This window comes from Rhineura floridana, chromosome 1, assembly GCF_030035675.1.
Source record: "Rhineura floridana isolate rRhiFlo1 chromosome 1, rRhiFlo1.hap2, whole genome shotgun sequence".
NCBI classification, from domain to species: domain Eukaryota; kingdom Metazoa; phylum Chordata; class Lepidosauria; order Squamata; family Rhineuridae; genus Rhineura; species Rhineura floridana.
Window position 1 is genome coordinate 319,294,378 of NC_084480.1, and position 16,140 is coordinate 319,310,517.

The window sequence follows — 16,140 nt, forward strand, 5'->3', positions numbered from 1 at the left end:
CCAGATGCTTCTGAAATACAAAGCAGGGCAGGAAGACAGCAACCTTTCCCTGTAGTCCAAGCCTCAACGGGCATCTCAGCCCCCCCCCCCAAAGGAGAGAATGCAACAACAGCACTGAGACTCTAAGATGGGAGGAGCCGAGCCAGGCTGATGCCCACATGTCTGATCTGACTCATCCAATCTCATCTAGGGCTTTACTTGTATGCCTGCATTTCCCAGCTGAGCTTTACGAGGGGGGGGGACTGCAGCTCAGAGGCCAAGCACCTGCTTGAAGATCCCAGTCCACACCTGCACTTCAAAGGATCAGGGAGCATGGGTTGGAGAACTTTTTTCAGACCAAGGGCCGCATCCCCATGTGGACAGCCTTCCAGGGGCCGCATGCCAGTGGCAGGTGGGGCCAGAGGGAAAAGTGGGTGGAGCCATGGACATGGCTCTTCCCTTTGTACTGCAGGCTACATTCCATCCATGCCAAGGTCAGAGATGTTTCTGCACACCTACTCCCCTGCATCTCCACGTCAAGGGAAGACAGAGGCAACTACCACAGCACTTGAAGAGGGTGTGGCGCAGGGCCAACGAGGTGCAGCTTAGGAAGAGGGGGCGGGGCCTGGGGAGGAGGCATGCCTGGGGAGAGTCCCAATGGCTCTGCAGAGAAGCCTGGAGACCAACATTTGGCCCCCAGGCCTCAAGTTCCCCACCCCTGAGGAAATGCTGGGGGAACCTGCCAGAGCTCAGCCAATGATTCCTCAGTTGCAAGAAGAGGCATGGCTGCTGCTAGGAGCTGAAGTCAGGAGGGGTGAGTTACCAGGTGTCTGGAAGTTGAGGGCCACCAACTGACTGCCGCAGATCCACATGGGCAGCGGGTCGTAGTTGGAGGAGTCAAGGCGTTGCCCCTTGGGGTAGATGCGGCTCAACTGCCGGCGGTTGTAGTGCAGGAATTTCTTGCCCTTGCTGCGGTTGGCGTACTTCTCTGCCTTGGTTTCTGGGAAGGAAGACATGTCCCGGCAACAGGCTTTCTCTGTGCCAATCTCTGGAAGGAAGAACAGCCCCCCAAAGGACACAGGTGATCAGAGGCCCAAAGGACAGAGGTTCATAAGGTCGTCACAATGATGCAGAGAGAAGGAGTGAAGACGGGATTATTCATTAGCTTTTGAAATGCACATTTGGGCCTTGGGAATGGCCTGGGAGGCTCTGATGCTGCAGCTTTGGACAAGAGACCACAGCAGCCCTATGTGCTCAAGGGCTGTGGCTCAGTGGGCAGAGCATCTACTTTGCATGCAGAAGGTCCCAGGTTCAACCTCCGGCAGCTCCAGGCGGGGCTTGGAGACAACCCTGTTTGAAACCCTGAAGAGCTACTGCCAGTCAGTGTTGGCAATACAGAGTGAGATGGTCCAATAGTCTAACTTGGTATATAGCAGCAGCTTCCTATGTCTCTGAGAGCCAGTGTGGTGTAGTGGTTAAGGTGTTAGACTATGACCTGGGAGACACAGCCATGAAGCTCACTGGGTGACCTTGGGCCAGTCACTGCCTCTCAGAGGAAGGCAATGGTAAAACCACCTCGGAATGCCGTTTACCATGGAAACCCTCTTCAGAGGATCGCCACAAGTCGGAACTGACTTGAAGGCAGTCCATTTCCATTTATTTTCCTATGTCTCCATGTAAATGCAGGCTGTAAATATAATGAACACTTTAAAAATAAACAAGTATGGTCCACTCAAGTGTCAGCCAGGCACATTGACTGTCTGTGACAGTCAAAACATAAACCTCTACGTTCAGAAAGACTGTCCGTAGTTCAGTGGGAGAACACACACTTTGCAGATGGAAGGTCTCCGCTTCAATATCCAGCATCTACAGATTGGTTTTAAAATATATATATATGGGTTTCGGGTGATGTGGAAAGCCCACTCTATCTGAGACTCTAGAGCAGTGGTTCTCAAACTTTTTTGGTTCGCGGCACACTGTAAAACATAAACATTTTCTTGCGCACTTCGTGTACAAAATTTATATATATATATATAAATATATTAATTGATCATGGATGTAATAAATCTCTATACAAATGGGTTTCTTCTCATTTCTAAAATATACGTTCATAATTCCGTGGCACACCTAGTCACCTCTTGCGGTGCACCAGTGTGTCGCGGCACACCATTTGAGAATCACTGCTCTAGAGAGTTGCTGCCAATCAGAGTAGTATAGTAGTGGGCTGGATGTACAGAGAGTCTGACCTGGTATAAGACATTGCCCTAGATGCCTCCCTCAAATATACATTTAATAAATAAACAAATAAATAATAATACTAATGAATGAATGAATAGCCAGATACTGGGGAGTAACAACCTATCATCATAACCAAGCTCTGCTTAGAACCTTTTCAGGGCAACTCTTTAGCCGCTTTCGGCTCACAGGCTATTGAGCCAGATGGATCCCCAAGTCTTATAACAGGCACGGACCTTTTATTGCATATTTGTGTACCACTTTGAAACCTCTCTAATGTTACGAGGCCTAGAACAGTGGCTGCCAAGCTCTTTTGCCCAAATGGACCACTTGAACATGACCGAGAGTTTTGGTGGGCCGCTTAATGATTTTTCTGCCTGTTGCAGCAATTGTAATGCACTAAGCCATGTGCTGCATGGTTTTTAAGTGTGTTTTTGTTGCTGCTTTCCTTTCTTACATTGTGTTGTATTACAATCTGCATCCCACAGAGTTCAAATTCAATGGGTTAAGGGGGTGGGGTGGGGGGTCCCTTGGGCGCATTTGCTCTGTCACAAGGAGACTAGACAGGGTATGGAGAGGACTCACTCTCCTCATCAAAAGGCACCGGGCGGCAATAAACGACCAGTTCGGACAGCTCCAGAGCAATCTTCTTCCTCCGCTCCATAATCTTCCCTTCTTGCATCTGCACAGGATACACAAAGGGCAAAAGGTCAGAAGAAACCCCAGAGAACATCTAGTCTCTCTCTCTTTCACAAACACACACACCTAAGGAATCCCGACTTATTGTTCCTAACTAATCTTAGTCCTGGATGTTGCTCATAGCTCCTCGGGGTTGCTGCCTCTCCCAGAGCAGAAAGCAAAACAGACAGACCTCCCCATGTTCTTGTGCTGATGGAATGGGGCAGACTGGAAACTAAATTGAAAACTGCAACCAAGTCATCCTAGGTATATGGAAATGAGTAACTGCTCAGACTTTGAGGCTAAGGCAGGAAAGGGCATTTAAAATTTCAGGACACTCCAAACAATGTTGGCAACAGGTTTAGCAGAGGAATCTGAAGCCTGCCTCCTAACACGATGCACTCTTGTTGCGCTCCTGGCATCATCATTTTGATTTATTACCTGCCCTCCACCCGAAGGTCCCAGGGCAGGCCGCAACCATTTAAAATACACCCTTAAAAACAGTTTAAAATGAATTAGGATCACAAGAACGGGATGGATTCTACCTAGAAGAGCGATTCCCAACCATCATCACCACGGACCACTTGAAAAGGTCTTAGTGGACCGCTGGATGATTTTTCGGTCTGTTGTAGCAAGGGTGATGCTGTCTGATTTTTATTTGCATTTTAGTTGCTTCTTTTGTTTCTCATGTTGTATTTTATTGCATTGCAGTTTGTGTTTCATTGTGTTCCACAGACCTCATCCCAGTCTGTGTCTGTGTTGGAACTGCTTTTTAAGATGCTTTTAAAGCTTTTTTTAAAAGATGTTTGAAAAGATGTTTTCTTGTAATATATTTTAAAGTCTATTTTAAGGATGTTTTAGAGTGTTTTTAGTGTTTTTGTTTGCTGCCCTGGGCTCCTACTGGGAGGAAGGGCAGGATGTAAATCTAATAAATAAAGAAATAAATAATAAAATATAATATAAGAAATAAAAGCAGCAATCAAAACACAATTAAAAATCAATAGGAATATTTAAGGCGCACATGCGGAGGATCGCTTGAATGAAGCTCACAGACCACAGTTCGGGAACACCTGGCCTAGAGATTTAGAGAACAAAATTCAGACACCTGTCTTCAAAGTGCCAAACCCACGCACCTAAAACATAAGATGGCATCCAGCTCGCATATCCCGTCAGCTCAAGGGCTTCTGCTTGCACAATAGAACCTTCCTTCATCTCTTCCTCCCCGCCAGGGCGTGTGCCCTTTACCCTCCTCAAATCTGCTTTGGGGGGCTGGGGAAACCCCTACAACAGATTTGGGGGGGGTGGAAGCAGGAAACGGGGAGAGTTTCGTGGCGCAAGCAGAAATTCTTGCACTGATGGGACAAATTAGTTGGACACCATCCTTAAGTTCTAGAATGTATGCCAGCACAGCGCCAACTCGCAGGACTGCAATCCAATCCAAAAAGATACATGACATGAAAGGAAAAAGGGATGGGGAGGGAAGAGGAAAAGAAGTTCATGGTGAAGGACTAACCCTGGCATCTGCATTCTGTGTGGCCTCCCGGATCTTGGCCACCCAGTCGTTGAGCTCCTCCTGAGTGTCCGTGGCAACATCCAGCGACTGGGATGGGTGGGTCATCTGCTGGGAATGGATGGTGAAGACAAATGGTTTGGAGCTCCTCCCGTCTTTGGAGATAACTACAAGGACACCAGAGGGGGGGCTTTACTGGAAGAGGCTCCCAATACAGGAAACACTCCCTGGAGGAGTAAACAGGAAAACTGACCGTTCCTGCTCTCCGAACTACCAGGAGGGGCCTGGAGTGGGGCCCTTTGCTGCGGGTGGCGCTCCTATCTTAAGAAGGGTGAGGCAAATTTCAGAGGGCCTTCTTTATGCTTTCGGGGCTAACCGTGTGGAAAGAGGGCACTTTGGCAAGCGATGCAAATAATTCACTTTTTGTTCTAATGTGGGTTGTCTTTGCTTGTTTGTTTTTAAAAACTGGGAACATGAGTAGAATTATTGGTAGTGTGGGAAGTTGTCCTTTTCATTTAAATGAGGATTCCTAGAAATGTGGTGATTTGATTCAAACAGTTTACTGCAGCCTTTGCCAACCTGGTGCCCTGCAGATGTTTTGATGTCTGGGACTGATGGGAGTTGTAGTCCAAAACATCTGTAGGGCACCAGGTTGGCAAAGGCTGATCTCCTGAATGTGTGTTTTCTTGTAAAGAAACAATTTTCTTGGCAGTATTTCTCAAATATTTGTGCTCCCCCCTCGCCCTCCCCTGCCTTCTGGGCTCACTCAGCCCAGCAACAACCACCTGTGCCACATCAGTGTGCACTAAGATCCACACACAGATCCACGTGCAGTCAATCTGCTGCTGTGCTCAGAGCTGCTGTGGACGGGGGAACTAATCTGAATTCAGTCAATGGACGTGGAATAGGATATCTCTGACCCCCTCGCCCACCACACTCCACTCAGACAAGCCAGTGGGCAAGCGAGGAGCAATCACCCCCACCAAGTGAGCCAGTGGCTCCCTAGGAAGAGAGGATTATTAAACCGCTCTGGGAATTGTAGCTCTGTGAGGGGAAGAGGGGTCTCCTAACAACTCTCAACACCTTTTACAAACTACGGTTCCCAGGATTGTTTGGGGGAAGCCATGACCATTTTAAAGTGGTATGATACTGCTTTAAATGGATAGTGCGGATGGGGCTAGTGTGGTGTAGTGGTTAGAGTGTCGGTCTAGGACCTGGGAGACCAGGGCTGAAATCCTCACCCAGCCATGAAGCTCACTGGGTGGCATTGGGCCAGTCACTGCCTCAGTCTTAGCTACCTCACAGGGTTGTGGTGAGGATAAAATGAGGAGAGGGAGAAGCTTGTTTGGACGCCACCTTAAGCTCCTGGGAGGAAAGGTGGGATGCAAATGTAATGTCATAAATAATAAATAAACCCAGTGTTGATGACTGACAGTGCTAGGGGGCCCTTCATGCTGAGTCAGAAGAGACCAGGGTCCACCTAGTCATAAGAACATAAGAACATAAGAAGAGCCTGCTGGATCAGGCCAGTGGCCCATCTAGTCCAGCATCCTGTTCTCACAGTGGCCAACCAGGTGCCTGGGGGAAGCCCGCAAGCAGGACCCGAGTGCAAGAACACTCTCCCCTCCTGAGGCTTCCGGCAACTGGTTTTCAGAAGCATGCTGCCTCTGACTAGGGTGGCAGAGCACAGCCATCACGGCTAGTAGCCATTGATAGCCCTGTCCTCCATGAATTTGTCTAATCTTCTTTTAAAGCTGTCCAAGCTGGTGGCCATTACTGCATCTTGTGGGAGCAAATTCCATAGTTTAACTATGCGCTGAGTAAAGAAGTACTTCCTTTTGTCTGTCCTGAATCTTCCAACATTCAGCTTCTTTGAATGTCCACGAGTTCTAGTATTATGAGAGAGGGAGAAGGACTTTTCTCTATCCACTTTCTCAATGCCATGCATAATTTTATACACTTCTATCATGTCTCCTCTGACCCGCCTTTTCTCTAAACTGAAAAGCCCCAAATGCTGCAACCTTTCCTCGTAAGGGAGTCGCTCCATCCCCTTGATCATTCTGGTTGCTCTCTTCTGAACCTTTTCCAACTCTATAATATCCTTTCTGAGATGAGGCGACCAGAACTGTACACAGTATTCCAAATGCGGCCGCACCATAGATTTATACAACGGCATTATGATATGGGCTGTTTTATTTTCAATACCTTTCCTAATTATCCCTAGCATGGAATTTGCCTTTTGCACAGCTGCCGCACACTGGGTCGACAGTTTCATAGTCCAGAAAGTGATTGGTGCTTTTCCTCCCACCCACCCCTGCACCTCCACAATGCAGCACCAAACCAGCCCCAGAGGACGTTGCCTGTCTGTACACGCTCTCTCCTCACTGCCTCTGAAGCGCGAATACCCCACGAAGACAAACACCTCTGGCAGCTTCGCGTGTGGACATTCCTATCAAGGCACCCCAGTCCTAGTTCAGTTTGACTGGTATTTCTGCTTCCCAAATGGATGTGGCCTCTTGGCTTGCAACCGACAATGGGCAAGATGGGCTTGTCACACAGAGATGGCAAAAGGAGAATGACTCCCCACCCCCAATCCTTATTTGCCTCAGGCACCCATCACCCAACTGGCAGCTTCCAAATGGCAGCCGGTAGCGAGGGCTGGGGGTTCTGCCCTAGCCTGCTCATAGCGCTGTGATTCAGGAGGAGGAGGAAGACTGTGTCTGTTTGCTGGGGTTCCCTGTCTGGTTCTCCTCTCCCAGAAAGTGCACTGGGAGCCCTCCTCCGCCCCACACCCTCCTCCAGCGGCAGCTCCTGGAGACACTCACCTACGTGGCAGGAAGGGACATCAATGAAACCTTTCAGAAAGTTGCCCAGGGGACTGTTCTCAACTGACTGAAAAGAGAGAGAGAGCAAAGTAGAGACTTTATTTCATTTTTAAGGGGGGGGCAGTTAACCAGGAAGGGATGGGGGGCCTGAGGTCAGACAGATCCTAGTTCGTGGTACTTCGGAGGTCCCAATCTCTGGGGTTTTTTTCCTGTTACACTCCCCAAGCACAAAAGTAACTACTACACATTTATTTAGAATTAATGACTCCACAACAATCAATGGGCATCAAATACGTTGTGTAAGCACAAGCTATAAATGTTAATTGATTCATCAGTTTAATTGATCAGAGCTCTAATGGCAGATTCTAGAAGTATACTGCTGAATTAGGAACTTCATTAGCCTTGTAGAATAGCATCTTAAATAGGGGGTTTTACTACCCCCCCAATTATCCTTATGATAACACTGAAAACCTGCCCCCCCCTTTTGTACTCAGACATCAGGCACTCGCTTCCCCATGGTGCAATCTGCTCTCCTTCAGTCTGAAGAACCAAGCATGGCACCATTTCTGTTCCTGGGAGTCCATGGAGGGAAGTAGCTTTATATCCTGGAGGGTGAGAGGCTGCACTGCAATGAGAACCAGGGAACCCCAGCTGGAAGGGAGGGAGGGAATAGTTGATAGTCCAGCGGGTGGGGGGGGCACGAGTCCATTAGTCCTGCAGAGATTAGGAGAGCCTGTTGTTCTTGCAAGCTCGGCAGCTCCACATTGTAAGAAGGGTAAGGCTGTGTAGAGTGTATGTACGTAGGCTGCAGTGCTGCTGAGTGTAAACAGAGTTGGGTATGACTGGCTGGTTGGTCGCTAGAGATGTTTCAAAAGGTGGCGAATGGCTGCAGCAGCTGTATGGAACAGAGGGGGGCAGAGAGAGTGAGATTGCACACAGGGCTCTGCACATAGCATTGCTTGTACCCAAAGCAGCACAAAGTCTCTCATTCCATTAGTGCAAGGATTTACACTTGCACAATGGACCCCCACCTCTTCCCGAGGTCCCCTAAATATGTTCTGCGTTTTCCCCCAACCCTTCAAAGTAGATTTGGGGAGGGTCAAAGGTGCACACCTGGGGAAGAGCGGAGTCTGGGAGGAAGTTCCACTGCACAAACGTAAATCCTTGCGCAGACACAGTAAGGGCACTAGACACTGGCCTGTGTTTTCATGATGGTTGGGACTCTGAATCAGGCTGCATGGTAATTTTCTACAATCTTAGATACTGTTATTATGGATATGGTGTATTTATGTATTTGGATTTTTCTTAATACAAATCAACTGAAATTCTGCTTATTGAATATTTATGCATTTTAATTATTAATTTTGATTTTTCTTTACAGTAAACCACTTTGGAGATCTGTGGACAGTAAGTGGTCCATAAAGGAACTAAACACATAAATGAATAATAAACAGAGTTCTCTCACCCATATCCCCAACTCCCCAATGTAGGCCCCCACTGGAAGCCACTTCCCTGCAGTGAAGTCCTTCACCACTGGTGAATGCACATTTGAACACGCACCTACATTGGCCAGGACTAACCACTTGGGGTTCCCTCACATCCAGTCGACACCCTCCCAATGAGCTGTGTGCATGGTTGGGATATTTGCATACAGTCCTCAGCAGTGTGGAATTGTGCTAGGCAGAAGTGGCTTCCACTGTGTGTGTGTTCGCTTAGTGGGCTGAAGCTGGTAGTACAGATGGAAACTGGGGAGCCGTGGGGTGAAGGGAGGAGGTGATGTCATAAATGGCAATAGCTGGCAGATGAGGAAGAGGCAATTGCACTGTTATAGGAACCAAGGGTTCATTCAGAGGGATCTGAACTCACGGCTTCATCCTGCTCCGGCACGGAGGTGTTCATGATCTCCTCCACATAGTTGGCAGGGAACCAGAGCTGCTTCTTGCCCCCGTAGTCTCCTCGCCACCTAGAAGGGGTAACAGGAACAAGGCAAGCAGACTGACTTGGGGAGCATTAGGGGTGTCAACACTGCATGCAATGGCAAGGGAACAGTTGGGACATGGGGAAACAGAAAAGGAGCAGTTAAAAAGGACACACGCCCATGCACACACACGTCTCATCAACACCACACACAAGGTGTGCAAAAAGCTCTCCTCTGAGTTGGGGAGGCAGGCAGGGGACATCTCTCTCTCTCCCCCGCCTGCCTTACACACAGCTGGAGATTCTGGAGGATTCTGTTCCATGACAGGATCCAGTCAGGGGAATGTGGGGCCAGCATGTTGCGGACTGTCCTGGTACAGTGAAGCCCTACGTGCACACTGCAAACCTAGTCCAAAATTATGCATGGTGTGGAGAAAGTGGATTGAGAAAAGTTTTTCTACCTCTCTCATAACACTAGAACTCTGGGCTCCTGCTGGGAGGAAGGGTGGGATATAAATCAAATAATAAATAAAATAAATAAACTCGTGGATGTCCAATGAAGCTGAATGTTGGAAGATTCAGGACAGACAAAAGAAAGTAGCTCTTCACACGGCGCATAAGGAATTCGCTCTCACAAGAGGCAGTGATGGCCACCAACTTGGACTTAAAAGAGGATTAGACAAATTGATGCTATCAGTGGCTACTAGCCACAACGGCTATGCTCAGAGGCAGTATGCTTCCTAATACCATTTGCTGGAAGCTGCAAGAGAGGAGAGTGCCCTTGCAGTCACATTCTGCTTATGGGCTTCCCATGGGCAACTGGCTGGCCACTTGGAGAACAGCCGCTGGACTAGATTGCCCCCCTTTGGCCAATGACCTAGGGAGGTGGTGAGCTCTTCAACACTGGAGGCATACAAGAGACAGCTGGAAAGCCACCTGTTGGATATGCTTTAAGCTGGATTCCTGAATTGAGCAGGAGGTTGGACTTGTTGGCCTTACAGGATCCCTAACAACTCTACTCTTTGATGATTCTGTGATCCAGCAGTCAGGCTCGTCTGCTGTTCTTATCACAAGTTGATCAAGAGGTATCAAACCGTCACACTTGCATTATTTTGTTAATGTACACATGTGAACATAAATGACCAATGCACGTATATAGGTGCAAGTGCCACAGAGCCAAGACTGGGTGTGGCTCCCAACCTCTTGCTACCATCTTGGGATGGCTTTTTGGGGCTGCTTCCCTCCAAGTTGAACACGACTCACCATCCTCCATCCTGCTTGTCGACATTGTGAATAATGGCTTGTTTGCAGAAAGAGAGCTCATCTTCCCGTTGGGCTTTGTAGTCGTACAAGGCCTTCACTGTACACTAAGAAGCAGAAGAGAGGTTATCCCCAGGTTTGTGCTAAAAAATAACATCCTCAGAATTAAGGGCCAAGGGAACTCTGAAAAGAACTGTGCAGATTAAGCCCACCATTTATTTTGCTTCCAGGATCCAGGTTTTAAAATGCTTCTTTTGCCAAGACCTGGGCTAGTGGAAGGGAAGAAGCGCATGGAGACCGGCAACAGGGCAATGGTTGGGATATGAGCCAAGGAAAAGCATTCACAAAGGAGGGACAAGGAACTGGGCAGGTTTCAGGAGTCTCTAGTGGTGTAGTGGTCCAGGGTCTCAGGGGGTCTTAGACTCCTTACCTTTTTTTGGAGCAGGGTCCCAGTAGGGTCCCTACATCTCCAGCATCTTATGAGCCAATCGGCATGAAAGGGGAGTGTGTTAGCCATTGAGAAGGCTCTTCTAACATGCTTCCTTGTCCTTCCCTGCTGATTGGAGCCAATCAGAGTGAAAGGAGGTGAGTCAGCCACTGAGAAGACTCCTTTCAGTAGTCAACACTCTCCTCTTTCATGCTTATTGTCTCCTAGGAATGTCTGTTGCTGTTGTGAGAAGGCATTAACAAGGATTTCATTCTCAAGCAGCAGAGAAAGAGGGAGAGGTGTGGCTGTGACTATCATGAAGGGACCCTGCACTTCTGAATTTGCCACCACGATGCTGGGAGTCTCTCTTGCACTGCTACTGACAACCCAGAGATCACAAGCAAAATGCTTGCAGCAGCATAACATCTTAAGTTCATGCACAGCTTCTAGAGTCACATGTTTAGGGTTGTGTATTAGGTCATTGTTAATGCTGTAAACGTGTACATCTTAATTTTATAAGTAGCTTGACCCATACTGTGAAGGTTTTTGTTATGGCCTGCGGATGAAACAAATAAACTTAACTAATAACAAAAATAACATGCAGAATGTAATTTTGTTTTGATTTTTAAAGGGTTTTTTTGTTTTTAGTCTTATGATTGAAGAGGAAAACCTGAAAATAAGTTGTTAGGAATTGGTGGAGTGACCCATTATTTGATTGTCTTCCTCTCCTTTGCCCACCATGCAATTTATCAATCAAAAATAAATTCTGAAGTGCCCTGAGTATAGTTTGTGACTGTCATAACATTTGCCCAATCCAGGATTATGATGCCATAGGGCCCATGAGTAAGTTGGTGGGAGTACTCTAGGCTCTGGAACTCCCTCCCTAGGGAGGCAAGAATGGCCTCCTTTGTGCAGTCCTTCCACTGACAGCTAAAGACTTTTTTCTTCCGGCAGGCCTTTGGAACTGAAGGCTTTAAGGGTAGTGACTGAAGAGGATGCTGTATGTTATTGTTTTGCCTGTATGCTCCTAAACTGGGTTGCAGTATTTTAAGAGTAATTGGTTTTAACATCTTAATAGTTTAATCCTGCTTTAATGCTGATTTTATCTGTTTATATGTTTTAAGAACATAAGAACATAAGAAGAGCCTGCTGGATCAGGCCAGTGGCCCGTCTAGTCCAGCATCCTGTTCTCACAGTGGCCAACCAGGTGCCTGGGGGAAGCCCGCAAGCAGGACCCGAGTGCAAGAACACTCTCCCCTCCTGAGGCTTATATTTTTATAGGTTCTTAATGATATGTACTTATTTTTATCTGGAAGCCGCCTTGAGGTCCAGTTTGGAAAAAGGGCGGAGTATAAATAAAGATAATAATGATAATAATAATAATAATAATAATAATAAAGATAATAAAGATAATAATAATAATAATACAGATAATAATAATAATAATACAGATAATAATAATAATAATAAAGATAATAAAGATAATAATAATAATAATAATACAGATAATAATAATAATAATAATAAAGATAATAATGATGATGATAATAATAATAATAATAATAATAAAGATAATAAAGATAATAATAATAATAATAATACAGATAATAATAATAATAATAATAAAGATAATAATAATAATAATAATAAAGATAATAAAGATAATAATAATAATAATACAGATAATAATAATAATAATAATAATAATACAGATAATAATAATAATAATAATAATACTCTGCGTCTAGGCTGAACACACTATAGTTGCAAAGGCTGCTGGGAAATGTGTCTTCTTGGCTCTTGGTCCAGGAAACATGTTGAACAGCTCTTGCGGTTAAGCTTGTTTTACCTGCTGCCTCTGTCTGTGTTTCCTTAATTTGCTTTTAATTTTGATAATGGAGAGAAGAGATATAGAGATTTTTGACTACAAACACTCGAAGACCAGAGAGCATCCCCCGCCCTTGATAACTTACCCTGGCCATGGGCATCTTGTTGGCTTCCACGTAGAAGTGAGGGGTCCGCACCTCGTAGAGCGCTCCATAGTCTAATTCCTGTCAGGAAGGTGAGACCCATTAAGATAGCCAGCAAACCTGTCATGTTCTATATTCTACCCCCACCGTTGGAGGCAGTATGTCTTTGCGAGTAAAAAGGACAAAATTAAAGTCAGCATCACATTTCCTATGGAAAATGGAAATGGACTGCCTTAAAGTCGATCCCAACTTATGGCTACCCTACGAATAGCGTTTTCATGGTAAGCGGTATGCCTCCCTCTGAGGCTAGTCCTCCCCAGCTGGCTAGGGCCTGCTCAGCTGGCCACAGCTGCACAAGCCAGCCCCTTCCTTGTCCGCAACTGCCAGCTGGGGGCAACTGGGCTCCTTGGGACTCTGCAGCTTGCCCACGGCTGCACAGGTGGCAGGGCACGTCACCCCTGAGCCACTCACTGTGGGGGTGATCTTCAGCTGGCCCTTGACTCCCAGGAGACTCGAGCAGGGATTTGAACTCACAGACTCTGGACTCCCAGCCAGGCTCTCCTCCCCACTGTGCTATACGAGCTATTAAAATTTCCTATATAAGGTCGAATTCACTTTTTTATCTGGTATGGGTGCATCAACAATTGATTACTTTATGGTTTCTTATAATCTGCTAAGAGGCAGTATGTCTTTGCACTCTCCAGTTGCTGGGGAGAGGGCTTTGCACTCAGCTCCTGCTTGGAGGCTTCCCAGTGACCAACATGAGCACAGGACGCTGGGCTAGATGGACCTTTGGCCTGATCTAGCAGGGGTCATCTTATGTTCCTATTACTTCCTCTTCCTCTTCGTGGGGAGGTGGTGTAGGGACGATGGAAGAGGAGAAGATGCAGGGGGAATCTCAGAAAGCAGGAGTTGTTTTGGGATGGGGGCAAGGCAGAGTTCTACACTGCTGCCTTCTGTGACCCTTTCCCAAGTCCAATCAGAGAAGTTAGGCCAGAACGGAAATCATTCTCCCAGATGCCATACTTATTATAATGATTTACAGAACACCTTCAAACCTGCGTGGGAACATCAGAAGCAGGGGCAGGTCCCTGCCTTAAAGAGTTTACAATTCTGCAGGAAAGCATCAACGGGAGGAGAGGAATTTGACTCTCAAGGACTGAATGTGAGCACACATAAATACACTTTTACGGCTGCGTTTCAGTAAAATAAGGGATCTTTCCCTCCTCCCGAAAGAGACTCTGTCCAAGCAGCATAATTCAGAGACATTGATAGTGGAAGGGCTGTAGCTCATTGGTACAGCATCTGCTTTGCATGCAGAAGGCCCCAAGTTCAATCCCTGGAATCTCCAAGTAGGGCTGGGAAAGAGTACCTGCCTGAACTCCCAGAGAGACACTGCCAGTCAGCATAGACAATACTGAGCTAGATGGACCAGTGGTCAGACTCACTATAAGGCAGCTTCCTGTGTCCCTAAGTTGCATGCTGTGATTACAGCCAACTGCTTCATACCTGTGTGCAGTTTGTATTAAATGTGTGTACGTATTTGTGTTGAAATGGCTCTGTGCCTCTCATCCTCCACACTCTGCCCTCTTGCAACTACAGATGCAAGGCAGATATTTTTCACATGAGAATGTGTGGAGGTCACCGAGGGCTGATGCTGGTGGAGAAAATCCCAGCTGTTGTGTGGAAAGAAAGCTCAGGGAACGTGGCGCGTTCCCCTCCCCATCCCACCCCAAACATTCCCAGGGTTTATGGTGACAGCAGTAAGAAGAAAACAAGAGGGGTGCATTCTGCAAAGCAATTCTTCCACATGTAAAAATGTAAGAAGCCCTTGGAATCCAGCCTCAGTTCAACATGGCGGCTGAGAACTGTGTGCCTCCAAAGGAGTCCACTTGAGGGATTTCAAGAATCTGTCAAGCAGCCTTCCCAAACCCAGTGACCTCCAGGTGGTTTGGACTACAAGTTCCACCAGCTGGCTGAGGCCAGCGGAGTTTGTAGTCCAAAAGAGCTGGAGGGCACTAGGTTGGGGAAGGCTGCTGTAAAGCAACACCTCACCGCTGTGCCCATCTTTTCCAGCGTCTCCTCGTTGATAGGGTAGCGCAGCTTCATCTTGCGGTAGAGCGGGTGCTTCTCGTAGTAGCTGACCAGGTCGAGGAGGCTCTCAAATTCCGCCGAGCTGCCCAGCATGAAGAGCCGCCCCTCCTGCTGAATCCGGCAGTGCTTGATCTTGCCTTCTGCCCTGCAGCCCAAAGCATGTGCGTTAGGGTGGGTCCCCAACCACTGCGGTCAGGATGGGAAGCAGCCAGTTTAAAGTGAGAGGAAGGCAGATGAACGTTAACGGGTTTCCAAACAATGAACAGCGCATAGTTAAACTATGGAATCTGCTCCCACAGGAGGCAGTGACGGCCACCAACTTGAAGGCTTTAAATGAGGATTAGAGAAACACATAGAGGATAAAGCTATCAACAGCTACTAGCCACAATGGCTATGCTCTGCCTCCATGGTCAAAGGTGGCATGCTTCTGAATCCCAGTTGCCGGAAGCCACAGGAGGGGAGAGTACTCTTGCTCTCAGGTCCTGCTTACAGGCTTCCCGTAGGAGCATCTGGCTGGCCACTGTGAGATGGACCAGATGGGCCAGTGGCCTGATCCAGCAAGGCTCTTCAGATGTTCTTATGTGGGCTCCTAAACTCTGCAGGAAACATGCACAGAGGGGCTGGTGGTGCATTTGGAACAGTTTTGGTGACTCTTCACACCATACCCTGGGAGCTCTGTGCTGTCTGAACTACAAGTTTTCAGATCTGAAAGGGGGCAGAGTCTGGGGGGCAGGGGGCGGGGAGGAGGAACAGGTCTTCCTTTTTGAAGGATTTCTTCCTACAAACCCTGGGCACACTGCTCAATCCTACACCTTGCCTTCTGAAATTCCATCAGGCACTACCCATACATCTGCAAACCAGTTTTCACAGCCATGAGATAATCAAGTTTATTTTGCGGCACAATATAAATTCTGTTATTGTCGTGAGCCATGCTAGCAGGAGGTGGACAGATGAGGAGGGTGGGGAGGACTTGGAGTGGGACGTTCCATCCCGGGAAGAACTGAGCGAGGGGTGGGGCACTGTAGCAGCCCCCACGCTGGATGCTGATGGGTCACTTCCAGCAGTTCCAGACAGCCTCCTGGAGAGACCACCAGACCTGCTGGGCATTTCTCAGCCTGATGAGGCTCTTCTCCCGGCGTCCGCACCGCCACCGGACAGCCCACCCTCAGCGGAGGAAGAGGATGGACAGTGACCAAGGCCCCACCTTCACCTCAGACCAGGAGGCGTATGTGGCAGGAGATTCAA

The 16,140-nt window shown here is 47.6% G+C and overlaps 1 protein-coding gene across 1 annotated transcript in view; it reads right to left on the minus strand.

The window, feature by feature from the left end:
* LOC133375477 (1-phosphatidylinositol 4,5-bisphosphate phosphodiesterase gamma-1-like) overlaps positions 1–16,140 on the minus strand; it is a 122,222-nt gene that overhangs the window by 13,744 nt on the left and 92,338 nt on the right. The window contains exons 19-26 of the mRNA XM_061607106.1: positions 14,857–15,040; positions 12,805–12,882; positions 10,408–10,511; positions 9,094–9,190; positions 7,228–7,294; positions 4,406–4,569; positions 2,800–2,896; positions 803–1,027 (exon numbers count right to left, since the gene is read on the minus strand). Of these exons, the coding sequence (XP_061463090.1) occupies positions 803–1,027; positions 2,800–2,896; positions 4,406–4,569; positions 7,228–7,294; positions 9,094–9,190; positions 10,408–10,511; positions 12,805–12,882; positions 14,857–15,040 (1,016 nt within the window). The remainder of the gene's footprint in view (positions 1–802; positions 1,028–2,799; positions 2,897–4,405; positions 4,570–7,227; positions 7,295–9,093; positions 9,191–10,407; positions 10,512–12,804; positions 12,883–14,856; positions 15,041–16,140) is intronic.